The 21860-nt window shown below is 33.1% G+C and overlaps 1 protein-coding gene across 6 annotated transcripts in view; it reads right to left on the minus strand.

Moving 5' to 3' along the window:
* Positions 1-3032: 3032 nt before the first annotated feature.
* Positions 3033-21860, minus strand: part of LOC111055269 (espin) — a 136963-nt gene continuing 118135 nt past the window's right edge. For 5 of the 6 annotated variants that reach the window (XM_039437856.1, XM_039437888.1, XM_039437877.1 and 2 more), the window contains 6 exons: positions 20635-20867; positions 14336-14860; positions 12398-12579; positions 8241-8422; positions 6439-7055; positions 3033-4685 (listed from right to left, as the gene is read on the minus strand). In XM_039437856.1, the coding sequence (XP_039293790.1) occupies positions 6752-7055; positions 8241-8422; positions 12398-12579; positions 14336-14860; positions 20635-20867 (1426 nt within the window). In that variant the 3' untranslated portion in view covers positions 3033-4685; positions 6439-6751. The remainder of the gene's footprint in view (positions 4686-6438; positions 7056-8240; positions 8423-12397; positions 12580-14335; positions 14861-20634; positions 20868-21860) is intronic. The other variant, XM_039437862.1, reaches the window with a different exon arrangement.

Here is a 21860-nt window from a genome sequence, read left to right on the forward strand (position 1 = left end):
AAATGCAAAAGTGATTTTTCTGTCCGGTGGCTCGATTTGACAAAAGTATTAGAACACTCGGTAAGGAACCAAAAATTCGAGGTTTTTGAGCCATCACTCTATAAAAAGCTCCAGGGTCAGTCATTTTTTGCATTTAAGCTGACCAATAGCTTACTCTAGAATTATCTCTGGCAGGGCTGGAGTGTCTCCGATTGGCTGATTAGCAGCTGATTCCCAAACGCTAACCCAATCAGTCAATCGGACCGCTTCCTGTCCGTGCTGACTCGTCTGGAAAACGCCTTGTGTGGCTTGGTCCTTGTTAACGTAATAACGTTCTATCGAAGAAAGGTTTTGCTTGCCCAGTAACTAGCTAGTCGTTCTAATTATTGATTCCTGTTATCAATTGCTAGGCAATAAAGCGTGATTGACGAGTAATGTTCTCAAGAATCGTTTATAAATACGTCCTTGACTATTTTAGCAGCCTTGTGTAAGGCTCCAACGTGGAATGGCTGATACGATTGGGATAGTGAAAGCATGAATGGGAGTAGTAAAGAATGAAACTGTTGTAAAATGATAAGAATAGTCTCATTCATGAAACCAACGTGGCGAGGAAGACAAACTTGACAATGGGCCAGACTTCACTGGTTTTTTTTTATTTTGAGGTGAGATTTGTTTCTGAAAACAGTTTAGTGCTCTCTGAGTCGTGTTGAAGTGTCATTCAATTTTATTTGACTCTAATGATTTTCTTTGTTTTTCAAAGTTTATCCCTAGGCTTTATAGTCATCAAATCTGCAATCGTGGGCTATACCTTATCATATCTAATTTATTTCTGTTTTTAAACGAACGTTCAGTGGTCTATAGTGTTTTCTTGAGGGTGGAACTGACTTATCATCCGTCCGTCCAAAAGCGACGTTCTATTTTATTTTATATAGATAGCTAATTGTTGCCAATTATGAATTACTTTATACCATTTTATTATAAATGACAATAATTATTAGAAAATTATGATTTTTCTGAGGAATCCTATCTGCTTCCATGTGTTCTTAGAAAAAAAGGAATAAGTAAAATACAATGACAATGTAGCCTAGGGTATAGTTTATGTATTACGGTAATCCTACCGAAAGCTTCTATGTTGCTATTGATCCCCGGACTGGAGAACTCGCTCAAATTGTTGTCAATGATATTCTGACAGCTGTTCTGTTGGAAGCATTGGAGAGTCAAGAGATAATTGTTCAATAGCTAATAATTGCTCTTAATGTATGAATTTCTATGCTCAGTAGCTCAGCATCCTATTTATGTTGTATGAAGATGAGGTATTTCACCTACACTCCAAGACTTATAACTTTTGTTATATTGTTATAAAACAGATCCCCAAAAACAACTTATTAACAAAATTCGTTTGCCGACTCTAGGTACAGTTTGACTCATTATTACTGTTTACTGAAGCAAGAAATTTACATTACGGTACTGATGTAACTTATTTTATTCTTCTTTATTGAAATTTTGCGGGAATAGTGGAAAGCAAAAAGCTGCAAATACTCTAATTACTTTGGCAGTAAATAAAGTGAGGGAGCCACGCCAGAGAGTTTATCTAGTTGACTGAGATCCAGCTAGCCAAGGCAAGGCGGCAGCAACTGAAGGGTAGCCGCACCGGACTCACATTCCTACACTTCTGTCTAAAAATATCATTTCAAAAATACCTACCTACTACTTGCAAACTAATGCTTGCTTCAAGAAGAAGAGAGGAGGAAACTAAGAAGAAGGAGGTAGAGGAGACAAGTAGTAGTCAACCTGTGGCACGGTAGTCGTGTTATTAATAATATTCAATGTAGAAAAATATTAAAACCTTCGACTAACTTTTTATCAGTTTCATTATTGCTGCTGTTTCTTCTTTTTCTTCTCCATTCCTTATTTGTTTTTCCGTTCTTCTTTCTTCACCTCCGTTCCTCCGCTCTTTTTCTCGTAGGTTCTTCCTATTTTTTCCTGCGCTCTAGTTCTTTCCATTCTTCTCCTAAGCTCTTCTTATTCTCCTCTCCCATTGTTACTTTTCTTGAATGTTTCTTTCCTCCTTTTTCCAATCCGTACTTTGCTTTTACGGCCGTTTATTTTTCCTCTTCTACTCCTCGTTCTTCTGCTCCTGATTTTATTATTCCTTCTTCTCCTGAGTTTATTATTCCTTCTTCTCCTTTCCTATGAATTATAATGAGTCTTATTTGTTCTCTTTCGTTCTTCCCTTTCCGCCCGTCTCATTTTTTATTTCCCTTCCATTTTCACGTATACTCTCTTTCAACCTCAACCTCAAAGTGGACAGTATAGTCCTTTTTGACAAAATCTATCAGAATTAAGCCGGGGCCACAACTATTATACACATCCGTTCCTACTCATGTCCAATTATATTATTTTTGTGAGTTGAAAAGGGGGTGGTAGGACAGATCGTATGACGGACATGTGTGGCATGCACCATTCCAGGCTTTTGCGATCCATTATAGGATCGGAGTGGAATCGGAACACTGCATGACAGGTATGTGCCCTGCTTAACTAGTTTTCAACAAGTACCGTTATGTGAAATGCATTCATACTTCTTCGACTTATCAATATGAAAATTCTGGAATTATTCAATAAATTTTCATTCAGCATCAATAATTTCTAATTACTCATTACTTGAATTTCAGGAGGTTGAGTTTCTCCTTCGTATTATTTGTTGATGTTCAATTAGGATGTTGTCATACACAGTCCAGACAACAGGAAACGACACAATTGAAAAAATCAGCTCTTACTCCAATGCCAAAGACTTCCCGCTCGATCGGTGCGGTCTGTTCGTGTCTGGCTTCATGTAATATCACCCTCACTGTGATTGATCTCAATATTTTTCAATCAAAATCATTATATTTTTTTCAAGAAAGAAAAATTCTCTAATAGGATATAGTTTAATAACTTCCAGGCATGCATAACAAAATCATGGAGTCTGATATGACTACAAAATTGAATACCGTACTAAATAATATTTTGAGAACTGAATAACCATGCAAATAATGTTGATATGAAAACTGCAATTTACTTGAAAAACTTATATTTACTATTGCACATGACATTTGCTTTCTAGAACACAAGAATAGTATAAATAAATAATAGAGTATAATTGATATTTATAATGTAATTCCTTCAAAAAATGCATTCAAAAATACGGTTATTATAAGAGGAATTCCTTATTTAAAGTTTAGCACAAATGATGAGTTTCCCGAAAATAACTGTTTCAATTATACCTAGTTGATTTTTGTATGTGATCTATTTTCGAAATTGGAGTTTGACGACTTTAAAGAAATACAAGAATAATTCTGGAATAGTGATTAGAACTTGAACAACTTCATTGAGAAACAATTAACATCAAACAAAAGTTATTTATCATTTGGGAGAGAAGATCCTATACTTATAAAATGTGTTTCTTATTATCAATATATGGACGCAAAATACTACTATAACTCATTATTTAAAAGTTCATCGGTAAGGACATCGGAAGTATTCTGAAACAATACTTCCCAAGTGAGATATTAGAGCTGGATATTGATAAAAACATTTATTTCATTCGTATTCTCAATTCAAAAATTCATCAAACCTTCAAAATTATTGGGAATGGAAATATTCAGTTATGATTTATATTATTTTGTTCTGGACGTCTGAAATTATAAAATAATTAGCTATTGATTTGTATGAACAGAACAAATGTTCACTTATTCTACAGCTACACATAAAATTCAATTGAAGCAGTAAATAGATTAAAAAATATAACCTGGAATGATAATAATAATACTAGGTGATTCAAACTGCATATAAAATAACTGAGTTTCATAATACACTTATAGTTTACTGTACCTTAGGTGATACAATTGACAAGAGATAATGAGCAATAAAAAATACTTATTTATAGTATGCATAATTCAATATAAAATTCCAACAAGGAAAGTTTTCAAGTATAGTCTATCAAAAATAAATTTATGATAAAGAATTTTGTAGTAGCCTAAATGATCATGAATAATTAGAAAAGGATCTACTAAAAAATATTATTAATTTTAGTAGGTAGGTTTTGTTTTTGTAAAACATAATGATTTTCAGCTTTTAATATAATATTGATGTATGAAAGCATGATATTGTATTGTAGGAAACCTTATTATATCAAATAATATCTATGTCACAAATATATCAAATAGTCTACATATGAATTCTCCAGGCGCTTTTTATTCTTGAATTTAAAATTTATTATTGTTATCAAATTCTATTGAAGTTATAAAAAATAGAACTGGTCGTCTAAAAGTGGTTCCTCACACACCGGTACATCCGGAGGTCTGCCTCAAAGTAAAACCTTAACGTTTGTCTAGAAAATTCGGCAAAGAGTCACATCCTTAATCCAGTCACCTTGAGGTAGGTCTTCAGATGTACCATTCTGATCAAGATTATCACATCAAATCATGAATAATTGAATTGCAAAATAGTGAACAGAAACTACAAAAATATGGTATATAATGAATCGATTAATAACTAGGTACAATATGTACATTCCTTTTTATAGGTAGAAGTTTTTCAAATACTTTCTGTGTGTCCATAACTAAGAGATCTTGAAAATTAGATCCTCTAGAAGCAGTCCTCTCCGAATGAATTGATTTTATTATTTAATCAGTTCGTCAATTATTAGTACAGTCCAGCAGCAGCACCTGTTTGAAAAAAGATTATTAATATATATTTAAAAGTTCATTTATTTATTACTAATTCATTGGATAAGGAAGCTTACAGACATTGAACAAAGTTTGACAAAATGTTATACAATATCATAAGAATTGAATTATTGAGTTATCAAACATAGAAAAGTCGCATAAAACGACTTAGTCCAATTACGATATTAAAGGCTAGTTTCCAGGAGGATTAATATTACTTTCATGTAGGCTGTCATATCATATTTGTTCCATTTGTAATTAGTATAATAAACAATAATTAATTGACATCTAGCTTACAGACTTTGAATAAAGTTTGACAAAATGTTATACAATATCATAAAAAATTAAATGACTGAGTTATATCAAACAAAAAAGTCGCATAAAACGGCTTAGTCCAATCACGACATCATAGGCTAGTTTTCCAGGAGGATTAATATTATTTTCATGTGGCCCATCTGTCATATCATATTTATTCTATTTGTAATTACTTTAATAAACAATAATTAATTGACGTCTAGATGAAATATAAGCATAGAGTTGAACTTCCAGTCGACCAAATATCGGCGTTGCCAAATTGAGTGGAATTGCGCCTTAATCATACAAGCACATGCTATAAAATATCCGTCAGTCACCGTAGTATATTCTTGATCAATTTTTATTCATGAGAAATGAAGTGATTACAACAATTAAATGTACGCAAAATACTGTATAGTAGGCTATCTATTCATTCATTCCTCAACTGAGAAGATAAAGGATTGTAGGATTTTTTAAAGATATCAATGCATGATACTTCTGGAACAAGTCATTTAAACTGAAAACTATGTAAATTCATGCATGGTTCATCGATTCTCATATTTCATTACTATAATAAAATGAATTATTGATGAAATCCCCTTCTGCAAAGAAATCATAGAAGAAAATGCGACTATAGTGTGCCTCTCGGTTTTGCATTCAAGCTTTTCAAGGGCCTAATTTATAATAGGTTCTAAATAAATTTACTGTTAAAGGGCTGCAAGACTACAACTCTAGATTTTGAAAAGCATTCTACAGTTTTCAAACTTGTATAACATTATCATGAAACAAAGATAATTTCAACAACCACATTAATTTTCTTGTGTTTTGTTCTCCGCTCATTCCAACAACAATAATTTGAAATTAATAAAACTACAATGTATGTCATACCGTAGTTATTAGGTTTGGGATTATTACAAATCCCAATTAGGACAAACAATGAACAAGAGTTTGTTTCTTTTCCAGGATTCATAGCCTATAGCTTCTTGTTTGAAAATATTTTTTTTATGAGAAACATAAGAAATACGAGTCTGATGATGGGAATTTAAGGATATTGAATAAAAATAAAATATCGAATTTAATAGAGAAAGTATGGGTATTCTATTTTCTCAAAAAAAAATCGAATCATACTGTATACTATCATAGCGTGGGCATACAAGGAAAATGCACTATGTCCAATTTTTCCAAACTTTGATTTTCTATTACCTAGTTTTCAATTAATTCCATAAACTATGAATGTTAAATAATCAATCATCAAACAAATGAAGAATATTTCATTTCTTGCAGTATGAAATTATTTTGTAAAAATCACTATAAGGAAATTATGATTGATGTTGAAAATTAGAAATTGATTACCTACTTGAAAATTTTACTTTTATGAACTTTGTGTATTTTCCTGTTATGCTCACGACTAGTACTAGCTAGTTCATACTAGTACTAGCTAACATTTACATTTACTCACCTTTAGAGAAAACTAAAAGAAGATCGAAGACATTTGGAATGAACGAATATACTGTACAGCATAAATATATCGATTTGTGAACATCGTCACATATTTCAACCGTTTATAGACGGTCTCACGACCAATTCTTCCAGTTCAAGACAATATTATCTCAAAAACATTTTATCCTAATCTTAGTCAAGTCAATTTGATTATTACACTCTAAGGCACATATTTTGACGGACACGTAAAAGTTCTTGTATTATACTCTTTTTCGTCTTTCATTCAATTCCCTCCAAATATTAACAAAAAAAATCATTCTCTTTCGACACGATCATTCCAACAAATTGAGCGTGCTGTTAGTCTTCCTCAATTGTGCTCTCCATGGAATTATCTGAGTGCTCTCTTCCTCCTCTTGCTCTTCCTCCCTTACACCTCCCGCTTCGTTTTCATCAGCCTTTCCTTTTGACGTGTCGTTCGCACTCTGATTGTCTGGCTTACTGTTCTCCTTGTTGCTGTCGTTGAGGGCTGGGGTTTGCGGAGTTATAGCTTTAACTATAGCCACGGGTGCATGCGCGCTTATGCAAGATGGCGGCTTCTTATCATCTGCGCGAGGACTGGTTACATAATTCGGTGTCCTGCGAATAATAAATAAGATTATCAAATATCTAAAAAATTGTGTTTGAAAACTTTCACAACAAGGAAGAATTAAAAAAGCTCGTCGAAAAGACCCTAGAACTAGTGCAGTATATTTTTATATGATAAGAGATGCCCAACTCTTGACACGAAAATGAAACATTGTAATACAGTGATCAAGCCAACAATGCTATATGCCAGCTAGACCCCAACATTCAACAGAAAAACATACATGAAAAATTGAAATAAAAATGATAGGAACATTTCAGTACAGTCACAATAGTAACAGTTAAAGATTACATAACACAGTCACAGTTTAAGGATATTTCAACTTTGAGAAAGAGATCAGGAAAACATCCCAAATTTCAATATGCATTATACTTCCTGGCCACAGGCTCACTAAAAAGAAATGTGTACTATGTATCATTTAATGTAACTATGTAACTGAAGAGAATGTATTGAGAATAAAATGACTTAGCTGATTGGATAAAATCATAGACATGATATTGTATGATTTTACAGAAATTTGACTCAAACGTCACACAAAACTGCAGCTACAAAACAGTCATTGCTACAAAAACAGTCATATGAAATAGAAAACACCAATCTCCATCCACCAACGTGTTGGTTCCCTCCATGGCAGATAAGAGGCAAATGATGATCTCGATCTGTCATCAATTTCTTACAACGTCTACAGTAGGAGTCAGCAGTGTTTGGACAAAAACAGACGACATTTTACAAGAGTTATTTTTGTGTATAATATGTCACGTAGATATTATAGTAATATGGTTTATAAATACAAATACAAATAAATCCTATTTCTATTAATATACAAACAAACAATTAATAAAATGTACATAATATTCAAAAATATAATATATGAAATTTACTAAAAATATAAATAAATAAATTGAATTTTTTCGGAAATTAACCTACTCAACTATGGGAAATCCATGTTCTAGAGTAGGTGTAATCAATCAATCAATCAATTGAAAGAATAAGACGTTGATGTTGTCAATACCACTATATTTGTTCAAAGCCAATTTAAATTACAGAACCAGATTTCATGGCAACACCTGCCACATCTTCAGCTGTTGATTGTTCTCATCCCATACAATCAAATTATTACTATCAATATTAAACTCCCATTTTCTCATCATTAGAGATATGATCGGATGAAGACTTACTCAATTTTCTTTGATTGTAAGAGCTGGCGTTTCCAGGCAGGAATGGACTGCAATCTCTTCTCCTCAGCTTCCCTTGCCAGCTGCTCCTCCATTTCTTTGCGCGCTTTTTCGGCTGCTTTCTTCGCCAGCATTTGTCGTTTCCATGGTGGAATTGGGTTGCCCGTCGAATCTTTATCGGGCACCTGAAATAAATAAATGCTTTATCAAAAACAAATAAATTGTCATAAACCAACACAGGCTAATATAGACAAAGTAAGAATTCCTTTACAGTCATGCACAGTATGAAAAAATCAAAAGTAGAAAAGCAAAAGTTCGTTTTAAAAATGTACTCAATTTAAACAAATATCGTTCATGGGAAACTATGATTAGAATCCATCATTGTTACAGTGATCTCAATATAATAAAATAATGAATAACTACATCAAAATCATAGATTTAATAATAGTTAAAGAATGCGAATTTTAATATGTATTCTTAATTGAAGAATTTTTTATTTGGATTTCTAGTTTTAGGCTAAGCCTGCTCCCCCAATTATTTTAATTAATAATTGTGTACGGTATCATTGAAAAAAAAACAATATAAAATATTCTACAAAGTAAATTTCTATGAGATGAAACTCAACTTATCAATCGAAGCTGAGTGTTGTTCAGCTTATCAAGTGTCAATTATCAATTAAATTAACTGAATAATTGCCTACATAACATCAATTAATCATGAGATTTTAAAGAAAGAAGAGGAGTGGGCAAGATTATAAGATAGCTTTAATTAATCCGATTGTTCCAAATAAGATTATTGGTAGAACAAATATTAGCACTAGATTAACGAACGGAGTAAAAGAGCGTAATTATAGCCTAAGACAACAAGAAGTGTATACCGTACACATACCGGTACGCTGATAACTGAATTGTAGGAATCCAGTTCAACTTTATTACTCATCTATTTCACTATCCATGACTAACTCACAATACTCATGTGGAGCGCTTTTATTTCGGATTTTCAAATCCACAGTGTTGAAAATGGATTAGAAAATCCGAAAGCGCTCCACATGTGAGTACTAGTTTTTAAAAATTAGACTGTGGTGTCGTCAAAAATAGTTCAATATCGAATTAAGTTTATTGTTGGGTTCCACTATTTGTTTTTATTATAAACAAACGATTGTTTCTCCATTAACCGGAATTCTTCACTTTTAGATTGTGTTCACACAGACAAACGATTTTAGGCTTTTGAGTGGTCCAATAAGAGCCAGCATCTAATTCTAATCTAATCGTTGGTGCAGTTAATGAGCTAACTAGAAGAATTTATTTGTTTGGTTGGAGGAAAATTGATTGGAGTATTTGGCTGAAAGACACTTCTATTCTTAAATCAATAGCTCACTTCAACAATTTTAGATTTTTGCAATTGTTTCCTATCTTTTGCTATCAGAATATGAATACAATGATGCTATCAAATAAAAGGAATTTTAACATAAATTACATCAACACATTATCATAATTATTTTAACACATATACATCCACATCAATATAATAATTAATAGAATGTAAATATATTACAATATTATAGAATTCATTGTAAAGGAATCTTGTGTTGATTGTAATATAGACTAATTAATTCATGACAAATTATATAGATTAAGAATATTCCATCTTAAAAAGTGGGACATGACACAAGATATTAAGTCACGCATATCCAGAGCAACAGCTGCCTTCAATAGAATGAACAAAGTTTTCAAGAGCCATGATGTTCCATTGTTTTCATTGCAACTAAGATTAGACTTCTTAGTTACATCTTCTCTATTCTCCTGTATGGAGCAGAGTCATGGACATTGAACAAGAAAATTGAAGATTTTGAATTATGGTTGTACCGAAGAATGCTCAAAATATCTTAGACAGAGCATGTAACAAATGAAGAAGATCTAAGACGGATGAAGAAATCTAAAGAAATTCTGAACACCATTAAGATCCGTAAGCTTCAATACTTAGGACACATAATGAGAAATGAGTCCAGATACTCTCTGCTGCAGCTCATCATGCAGGGGAAGATAGATGGAAGGAGAGGACCAGGAAGACGAAGGATATCCTGGTTACACAATCTTAGGGAATGGACCGGGAAGACATCTGTTGAACTTTTCCAAATTGCTGTCAACAGAGTCAGACTTGCCCTGCTGGTCGCCAACGTCCGAAACGGATAGCGCAGTGGCGTAACGTACACCCCTGCTGCCCCCGCGGTGCGGGGGGCGGATAATATGTAGGCTAATATAGGTTTTCTGAAAAAAAAATACTCGGTCTAGGGGGCCCGGGTTAGGGCCCGAAATGATAATTATATAGTGCATACTTTAAAAAGAAAAATTAAATAATCATGGAAGTAGCTTTCCATAAAAAATCAGAAGTTTTATTGTGGAAAATAACAGGTTTCATTCATTGTGTAAGAAGAAATATGCAATAGAACAATGTTATCAGTCTGGTTATAAATTAATATCAAGAGAATACAAGTAGAAAATAATGAATAAGGCAAGAAAGAAAAACAATCATTGTTCAAATCTACTCGTAATAATAATTATAGTTCCATTGACAGAGCTTTAATAATTGTGTGCTGGTAGTGAGCTTATTGAAAAATTAGAAATGTTGTTTGTTTACAAATCATTAAAATTTATACATCCGGTGAGACAATCCAGACTGAGACTATTCAAACCACTTACTTATAGATAAGATTTACTTCTTTTCTCTTTGATTCAAACAAAGATTGTCAGAATGGTTCTAAAGTAGATCGTTATCTTCATTTACTATGTTTAAGTAAGCATATTGGAGGAAAGAAATTATTTTCCCATTGAATTCCTGAACATATATACCATAATTTTATATAGTGTGGCAGGGGTGCCGTAAGTATAAATATTATATAATAGCTTACTCAATCCATTATTTAATTTGCAATTCCCATTCGCATTCAGTGGTTCTCAGTTCCTCTCGAATCGTGTTACTGCGTGCACGCGTCAATGGGCCGCTGAATTTGACTAATGAAAAGTTATTCAAGTGAGATGTGTTTGTGATAGTTGCATAGTTGGTTCTAGTTTTTATTAACTGTATTACGGTGAAAGAATATTACTTCATACTTAATTTTATCGTTCTATCTCTATCATTCAACGCGTGCTTTAGTGATGTGATATTTGCATCTCAAAAAGCAAGACGACAAAATAAATTAAAAGTATAGATCCTACATCTCAAAGGTAGGCTACTATTTCTTCTGAACATTTTTTTCAAATCAATAAAATAAATAATATTATCAATCGAACTCTAAATTTAAAACCTTGAAAAATTTAAACTTCTTACTAAAACCTAAATGTTTAGGTTTATGTTTAGGCGCGTTACATTTGTAAATTTTTAGACGCGAACAAGAAATCAGAATACAAACATGTGAGAAAATAGACATGTGGGAGAAAGAACCAAGGTGCTACTGTACCCAGAAAGCAGTGATTGAAGAACTTGGAGGCTTGTAGGAGATATCAAATCAAAGGTTTTTATATATTATTATCTTTATTATTTTAATAATTCATGAATCTTAGGACTAGATACTACTTACTAACTCTAGTTCTAGCCCTAAAGGTTGGATTCTATTTTGTAGCTTAAAACATAATTCTTGACTTGAATTGTAGAATTCAATCGAGAACAAGTTTTATTTTTTTAACTAAGCTATGTAATTCACTCATGAAAGATGTACGTTCACATTAGAGTTTAATGCTTGGGATTAAGGGAGAAGGGGGCTGGAGAAAGGTGGTACGATTTTAGAAGAGGGGCCCGGATTTTTTTTTTTTTTTTGCGGGGGCCCGGTTTGGAAACGTTACGCTACTGGGATAGCGCACTACAAGAAGAAGATTCCATCTTGTAAGTTTAATCGAATGGATGAAATGAGGAACTGTCTATCACATAAAGTGAATTGTTCCAATAGAAAATGTTACAAAAATGAATCCTAAATAATATTAAATGAAGTCTTAAGAGCAGAAAAAATAACATACTGGTATCCTACCATAAGCATTCCCTATATGCTTATTTAGTACGCTCTTTTTCTATGCATATACTATTATAGATTCTATGATTTCACTTTGTACTGAATTTGTACTTCAACACAATAATTTTCGAATGCTACAATAAAAAACAGGAATTACCTTTTCAACAAAACTATCAACAGATAGTGTTTTAACAATTTCAGTGACAAGCTCTTTCTCCTGCTTCTCCTCCTGCTTGACCCTTTCCACCTTCAGCTTCTTGATGCCAGTTATGCTTTTCGACAGTTTCAGTTCAGCAATCAAATCTTCTTTTTGAGCTTGGAATGGCAGTTCTGGCGTACCTAAGTTGAAAAATTCAAATATCAATTGATTTATACAATTCATATTCTAATAATATAAATGCCGCTCCAAAATTATAATAATATTATTATCATAGAGGTATACATAAGATTATAATCATGTCAATCAATAAAAATTGAGATAATTTTTATAAAGATCAATGAATTTTTGTGTCTTTTTAGTGAAGATTCTATTTCTATAGGTTTTGAATTCTTGCTGATGGGTTTTTTTTACTTTAATTGGCATTCTATTCTGAAAATTGGGCCCTTAATATATACATTTTTGTAGGTATCAAAATTAAATTTTAAACAAAAGGAAAATCCATGATTAAGTGAATAGGGAATTGTACTGTATACCGTAAGTAATTATAAGTAAACCGTAATTTACTGAAACAGTACAAGTAAGTATTTTGTATAATAATTGAAATTAAAAAAAAATACAAATATCCATTTTGAATAATTGAAATAAGCCGACTGTTTTTACAATGAAAGAATTATTTCAATATTGTGGAGTAATAACTTTGTATGTATACTTTCTGTTTCAAATTGCATTCGAATATTGCATCAGCAATGTATTTTTGCAATACTATGTACCGCACCTGAACTAACATATCATTTTTTTAATAAATCCATTGACCCACAACTTAATGGGAATCAAACATTCACTTATTCATTTCAATATCTTTACTTCCACTCTGATTTCGAAAGTTGCACCACTAACGTACCGGTAATGAAAACTATATCAACTACTTTTTCACAAGAGATTTTACAATAATTAAAATAAAATTTTCATAATTCATCCTTAATTCACAAAATAATGATAATATTTCATAAGAATATATAACTTCACTTGTAAAATAAATTAGTAGGCTATCTGAACAGAAATTAAACTCTCAGCATCTATTGAAAATTGCTGCTATACAGTTACTTATTTTGAAATATGAAAATGATACACTATGAAACTGTTCTATTTTCATAAGAAGAATAATTGATCAATTAAAATAGCCTATAGTTCATTAACTCTCTACATAAAATTTCACTTTCATAATCCCTTTCCTCTACAATAAACTATCAATTTGGAATAAAAAGCTATATGAAAGATTGGGTATGAATAAAAAATTATAACATGTTTATACTAATTCAGATTAGATTGTTTTCTCACACAATTCAGATTTATACAACCAGACCAGTTTAATGGCTTGAGAGAAATAGCAATAGGATAATTTATTGATTCAAGTATATTTTTGTTAATATCTTAACAGGATTGGGATTGCGAAAGAATACAGGCTCAGCCCAAAACATTTGAATTCCACTAGACATGATATTACTTTTTCAAAAATGGAACATATTTTTGTGTTTTTTTTTAATTATCTAAAATGTGAACTCGTTAGACCTATTAATAATTTCGAATATTGAGGGTTTAGATTACAAAAATGAAATTATATATCTTTTATTCATAGAATATTTAGATTATTGAACTGAGCATTTTGAAACTTCACACTGAAATTATCATAGAGAATTTTCAGAATTATTGAAATTTTCAGAGTTACTATACGAATCAGTGTAATATGAATAATAAAGTATTATTCATACACTACTGGGTAGTGTTATTTAAATACTAGAAGTATTTATTCTTTTCATACTGTAGAGAGATCTAGTTTAAGGAAAATAGTGTAAGAATGTAAACTGACTCTTATTCTAAAAGTTTTTTCATGTTAATAAATATACAGTCTCTAACATGAGATAAGAGACAACTAACCATTGTGCTGAGATTTGAGAGGTGCTGACATTGTCTTGGCAGCCAGCTTCTTCTTTTCGGTACACCTCAACTGCACGCTGTTCAAGTCCTGAATGCTTATGGTAGAGAGAGGCTGCTGATGCGGCGCGCGGGAGGCGGTAGAAGAGCCGCCGCCTTCCGGAGGCAGCACTGGTGGTAAAGGGGGCGGGGGTGGACCCACGGAGGTGGAGTCTTTGGCTGGGGGATCCACTCGTTCGGGCAGCTGGCAATCGACTGACGCGGACGTGACCTTGACTGTTGCAGCTGACTCGGTTTTGACCTTGACCGGCTGCGCCTGCGCAGAAGGCAATGCGCCATGGATACTGCGCAGATATTCGGACGGCTTGATTAGTGCGTCTGAACTGCCACCAGAGTTCGTTGGGGGGAATTTGGGCGGAATGAAAGGCAACACCATCTGTTTGTTGACCAGGTGAGGACCAGCTGATTGCGAGTCTTCTTTCTGCACATGCGCCGACGCATCTGACGGTACTGCTGCCACACGTACACCTGTTGAATAATGAAACAGACCATGACCAATGGTAATGATAATTGTGTTGGCGGAAATTAGTGTTTGTGAGAGTGGAAGTAATTAGACAGCTACCAACATGTTAGAACGATGAAATGCAGCCTAATGTCACGTCACACACGAAACTTGTTATAAAGGTAGTCTACTATTATTGGAGAGAAATAAGATGAAAATGAGCAAGATTGGTGGATGGGAGGATGAAAAAAAGAGGAAAACAAAAGAGTGAAGAAGATAGACGTTTCCTCCGCCTCTATCATCTTAAATAGTATTATAATCTCAGGAGCAGAATAAAGCACCAATCTTTATACAAGTGTTTACTAGAACTCTAGAAGTAACCCTATTTCAAATAATTTACTAAATTCCTAATTTGAGAATATAGGTGGCAGAATTCCCACACACCAAATAAGCATAGGCCTAATCACGGGCGCCCCGAGGTTAATAGGCGCCCGGGGCAAGATTTTGATGTGCGCCCCCCCTCCCAAGTATAGCGCGGTAAGGTATTATTTAAAAGAAAAGCTACATTGCCCTTCCAGGAGAGCTTCCATTATGGGCTGCATCCTCTCCTTGATAATCATGCTATAGATTTTGTATGCAGAGTTTAGCAAGCTGATTCTTCTATAGTTGTCACAGGAACTTCTTAGTCCAGTCAATATAAACATAAAAAAGGAGGTGTGCTTGCAATTTATATTGTAGTTCTGATTTTTTAATATATTATTTGGATACATGAGAGAAGTCCAGAAAAAAATAGTCCAGAACCTCGTATTTTCACTTCATTTTCCAGTTTTCAGCTATTTCTGCCAAATCCAGTAATAATAAATTTGCTCTAGCCTTTGTTTTAGATTATAAAATTCTGAATAAAATGAGATCATTCGCAACTCTTTATCTCCAATAAGTACTGTGTTATGATTTTCCAAAAATGAGTAAATTTTGAAGAAAAAATCAATTCTGATGAATTATAGTTTTTGATCAACAATATCAATAGCTTGTTCCAAGCTGGGTGATAAAACTTCTTATCTTATACTCTTTTCTAACCTTGCATTCTGTAGGTTAAAACCTATTTAATTTTAAATTTCCGTTGATATTCCTAAATTGAAAAATTTTCAATTTATTTTAAATTGAAAATTTTATTTATTTTTTATTGAAAAATTTTCTATTTAGGAATATCAACGGAAATTTTAAAATAAATAGGTTTTAGCCTGCTGAATACAAGTTTAGAAAAGAGTATAAGATAAGAAGTTTTATCACCCAGCTTGGGACAAAGAAGCGATCAATGACGACTTGCAGGTTGCAGGAGCGGTGGGCGGGCGGGCACAGGCACAATGACTGCAAAAATATACGCCTATGCTATGCGTAGAGTTACTGTATTTACCAAAGTTTAGTCAGTGAACGTTAAGTTTTTATTGTTTATGCCACAATTCACACTACACATATAATTAATGAGTTATACATAGAAATGGATTGATAAGAAAATGGTTTAAGACTTTTAACGTGAAGGTGAAATAAACGTACTTGAGCCGATAATGTCGGGGCGGTAATCATTATACGACCGCGGCGCCCGGGGCGACCGCCCCGGTCGCCCTGCCCTTTGGGCGGCCCTGGGCCTAATTCTATTCTATAGGTCTACTCGGCGACCAATTATGTTGAGTGTGTGCACATCCTACTGTCAGCTTTGTCGTTTTACATGATTTTTAAATTTTAATGAGAGAAACCTTTGAACTTGACTATTATTTTACAACTTATTATTACTCACTTGCACTGTATATACTTCAATGATACTACTTCATCCTGCAGTGTTTCATGGAGAGGTATATAGGCTACTGATATTGAAATTTTTAATTGCTGTATTTTCAATTTTTATAACTATTGACTACTTTCTATTATAACGTACCTATTTCATTAGGGCTACTATTTGATGTATTAGTTGAAAAATGATTCCGTAGTACCCTTTTGTTTTTAAAAACTTTTTCTATAAAACACAATAACAACTAGTTTCCGTATATTTAATCCATTTTGAATTTTTTACAAGTTTATTTCAAGAAATTTTTTTAAAATGGATTGAATATACCGAAACCAGTTGTTGTCGTTGTGTTTTATAGAAAAAGTTTTTGAAAACAAAATTACTATGGGGTACTATGGAATTATTATTTGGATATTACCTACTATTTATAATTGAATAATTTGATAAACATCAATTAATTATTGGTATGGAGGTGAGAACACACCTTATCCAGTACCATCAGTGGTAGATATGATCAGTTGATACAAGGCATTAGATTCTGTTTGGTTCAACACAACAACTGTATCTCACCGATGATAAGACTTTAGAAGCTATAATGCACAGCTAAAAGAAATGTGGAAACACAGCAAAAGCGCGAATATCACTCAAGCAGGGAACGCATCTGCCAGAACGGTAGGCTACACCACACAAAACATTATAATATTGTAGGCCTAGCACCTGCCTCATGGATCCTAGAGTGTTGTTGGTGCTAGATTGCAAGAGGAGGTAATGACCCATTGCCACTGACGTTGACCGTTAGTTCATCAATTATTCCTCAACTTTCTTTGCTATTAGTGAAATTTATATATATAGTGGTAGATGTAGGCCTGAACTATATTAAAACACGATACTATATTGCCACCAAAATAATGTTGTTTGTTACACCATTATCAATATCAAATGACCTCTGTAATTGTAAACCAGCTAGTTTTGGGTGATTATACATGTGATGAATAACAAAACTTGTTTCATTTTGGAAAATATGTGGCTGTGACAAATATCCAAGTCAGAATTTATTTATAATTTGTGATCAGATAGGTATAATATATAAATTTTAAATTAAAGGAAATCTGGCTTGTAAATCTGGAGTTATAATGAGATATTGGGTTGAATTTGACTCTGCAATGTTGTATTTATTTTTTTATTCTGTAATAAAGAGAGCTAAGATAAAATTGATTCCAAATCATTTATTTTTGGACAAAAATAGTGGATTGAATTACCTATATTGAGGAAAAGATTCTTCTAATGAAATAGCAATGTAGTTTGGGAGGACTTATAAACGAATTTTACCTGCACATTCTTATCAGTCCTTGTCCAGCACACCAGGTTTTTAATAGTATCACTCCAGACGTTAAATAAGAAAATAATAAAAATTTCACAGTGAAATGCTTAAAACATTACATTCTCCTGAAATTTCTAATCACTATTTAGTATGTAAAACATTGAAAAACTCTGAAAGACATATATCGTGGAAATGGAAGGAAACAACTGCACTATAATAGAAAAAAGCGAAAATGTGTAGGAAATAGATCATTAACAATTTATTCAAAAGTGAAGTGGTTTCTGGTTCGGATAATTCACCACCAGAATCAAAAATTGGGTAAGAGTGAAATGCATTAAATTGAAAGTTATTGTCTGCAACAGAATGAAAATTACTACTTTAAAGGGCCACCTGTTTCCTGTTCCAAGTTCAGGAAATGAATCAGCCTATTAGTGGGAGGGTAGCAGGCGTTCGTCAATGTGCAACTATTGAGCTTTTACTTTTGTATTAGAAAAGAAATTCCAAAAATGGATAGTTCTCAAACACCTCAGTACATAAAATAATATTTGGAATGTATTTTTTACAGAAACAGTTGAGAGTTGACTGTACAATGTAAATGTCAACACTTTATAGGCTTTTAGTCATTCACTATTTTACAATCATTTACAACAAATTAATAAAGAGTGAACAGAAGTTACTTACTTCTTGGAATATCTATGAAAATAGAGAAAGAAATCGTTTCTGGTGTTGTCAGTTGTCCCTTTTCAATTATTTATTTGATCCAAGATTATCAAATAAATAAATGAATAGATAGATATAAATTGAATAAAATAACAATTTTCCACTACTTTGGCCTTAGTATACTTACTACGTTTAGGTACTTTTTACATACACATACCCTAGTATATACTTCACTAATACTGAATACAACTTATTATACTAACAGAGATGATACTAGCACCTCACAATAGACTTCCTAGAAGAAGGTCTTACAGTATAATAGACTCAATATGAAGGTTCCATGAAATATTCTGAAGTCCGATCATCTATTCAGAAGCAACTCATTCAAGTTCGCTGCAAACTCAACCAATTCTCAGTCATCAACTCCTTTTCTGTAGTCAGACTAATTTTCAGTTTCAAACTCAATGACTCACATCTTTAGAGATCCAAAAATCTCAGTTCAGTATGAAGTTTTCTCCCATAGCTACTATTTTCCACCTTAAGATTTCCCGTTAATTGCAAGCAATTAAACGAAAGTTGATGAGATAATCCAACCACTTCACATTCGGGTCATTGGTGTTGGCCTAATTTCGTTTTTATTACTGTATATACATACTTTAGGCCTATATAGAACGCATTCAATGTATCAAATCCTAATTGCTCGTTGTTACCCTTGACGGCTTCGCTGCGGCAAATTTACATGATAATTTTTGTGTGCCATGCAATTAGTTGAATTAAAAAGTGATAAGTAGTGAAAGCATGTTGTTCTGGACATAGACTGCTTAGTTTGCGCTTTCGCCTGCCAGGGTTGCCGTAATTTCAGAAGGAACTCGACTGAGGATAAGTCCAAGAATTATAGTTTCAGGTAGTTTTCTAGTTTCAATGTGAAGCACACATTTTGTCGAATTACTGTATAAAACGCGGAATACAAATCTACTGAAGCTATATGGAATGTTAACACCCAAATACTGTTCTCAGAGATGCTGTAGAGTTGTTCGAAAATAAATCTATAATACTGTAACGCAATTCATTGGCCTTTCCTGCTGAGTCTAAGTTATACAGAACATATAACTTGAAATGTATAAATAACATAATGTTATTATAATTGAAAATTTATTTTCTTAACACGGTAGAAGAATTATCAATACCGGTAATAATTTCATGTTGCTCAATGATGATAAAAAATCTCATGATTCCTTATAAGTGGAAATCTTCTATTGTTGTAAATTTGTTTTGAAATGCTTGTTATGATGAAAATTCAAATTCAAATGCCATTAACTAACTGTAAAAACATTCCGATGATAAATACAGTAAAAATACCAATATCGTATATCAACATTCTTAAAAATGTCATCCCAAACTTAGTTTATCAGATTACTATTTCCATAATAGACTATTATATATTTTTTTGCCAATCACCCTAAATCGATATTGATCAGATGAAAACCTCTACAATGATCAAGCTAATAAAAAGCTATTTTATTCAAATAGAACAAGACCCTACTGAAAAGAATTGAAAACGATATAACGCGCAACACACATGATTGTATGGAATCTGCAGCAACTCAACTCAATAAACACTTTAGAAAGTCCTCATTTAGCAAATGTTTGACAAACATATTTGTGAATAGACTCGAGGAAAAACATTTATAAAGGTTTGGACAATAATTCGTAGCGACAACTGGGAAACTGATTCCTCGAAAATAATGAAATATGCAAAAAATGATTAAACAAACATGATTATTCAACATTTTCGAAGCATGGTTGTTAAAAATTGTTTGCCAAGTGCGCTGTGTTACTTGATTCTAATTATATGGCGTTAGGTTTTGTTCGATTTCAATATTTTCAATTTAATATTACACAAATATTGTCTTTAGTTGTTACAATACAAAAAAAAAACACCACAAGAAAATACGTACCGTACTATACATAAACCCATCACACAGCACGAAATAAATTGTCAACAAAATTGAAGAATATAATTGCTTTCAACTGACCAGAGCTGCTAGTACTATGCGACCTCTGCACCTGTGCACCACGGTTGACAGACGATGTTGAACTGGGGGTGGATTCCGAACCACCGCTTTCCAGGCTGCTGACGTCTTCGCCTCCGGTCGACGACGATGATGGTGGCGGAGGGGGGGACAACAGCTGATCGGGAGGTGGTGGTGGCGGGGGTGGGGGACAGACTGCCGCCCCCGGCTCGGAGACTACCCTTTTCAGTGCTCTGCTGAGTAAACCATAACATTTCAGATTAAAACATAAATACTTTAAGGGATATTCTCAAATAAATTCAGTGAAAAAATATAAACAAAAATTCGTCATTTGAAGTTATATTATAAAATATTTGTCCACTTCCACATCAAGCATCAATCACTACACTAAATATCTTATTCATACACTAGACAAAATAGTATATTTCGCACCTAGGGCCGAAAATGAGACTTTTCCGGCTCGAAATCGATTTTCAAGTTCGAGGCCGTAGGCCGAGGACTAGAAAAGATTGAGAGCCGGAAAAACTTTTTTGCCCTTGTTGCGAACGCTATTTTTTGCCACACAGAATATATATATGAGAATAATTGTTCATTAAGCACTTCTGAAAGAAAAAGTGGAAGGTTTGCTCTTGCAAATCTGAGGTAATTCAAATATCAGGAAATTGTCCAAGTATTTTTTTTTTTTATTCTGATTTGTCTAAATAACCTAACACATCAAACAAGAATCAGCTGACTTCAAGGTTATTTTACAGCCCTAGGGCCGTAAAAATTTTACCGGCCTGGTCAGAAAACAATCATTTTCGGCCTCCATATGATGCACGTAAACCGGCTCATTACATCCAAGTGGGGCGAAAAAATCATTTTTTACAGTAAATTCAGATTAGCTGTAACATGATAATCTGATAAGGTATCTTTTTAATATTTATTCAAATTTCAAAATATCACGTTCATGCCCTATATCATAGCCACCTCTAATACTAGTATAGTTCTGTGAACAGTGGACCTCACGCAGTATTCTCATCCACAAGTACCTGATTGAAACTATAGACCTTATGGAAATACAGCAACAGACTGGCTTCTCCACACATCTGTGTAATCACTTGTCAGCTGATTTATGATGAATAATTCTATAGTCTGATTTATACTATAAAATTGGCATATAAAGGAGGCTCCTTTTTCCTTTTATATTATCCTTGAAATGCAAAATTTCCAAAAACCTTGTATATACG

Source organism: Nilaparvata lugens, chromosome 1 (assembly GCF_014356525.2).
Source record: "Nilaparvata lugens isolate BPH chromosome 1, ASM1435652v1, whole genome shotgun sequence".
Taxonomy (NCBI): domain Eukaryota; kingdom Metazoa; phylum Arthropoda; class Insecta; order Hemiptera; family Delphacidae; genus Nilaparvata; species Nilaparvata lugens.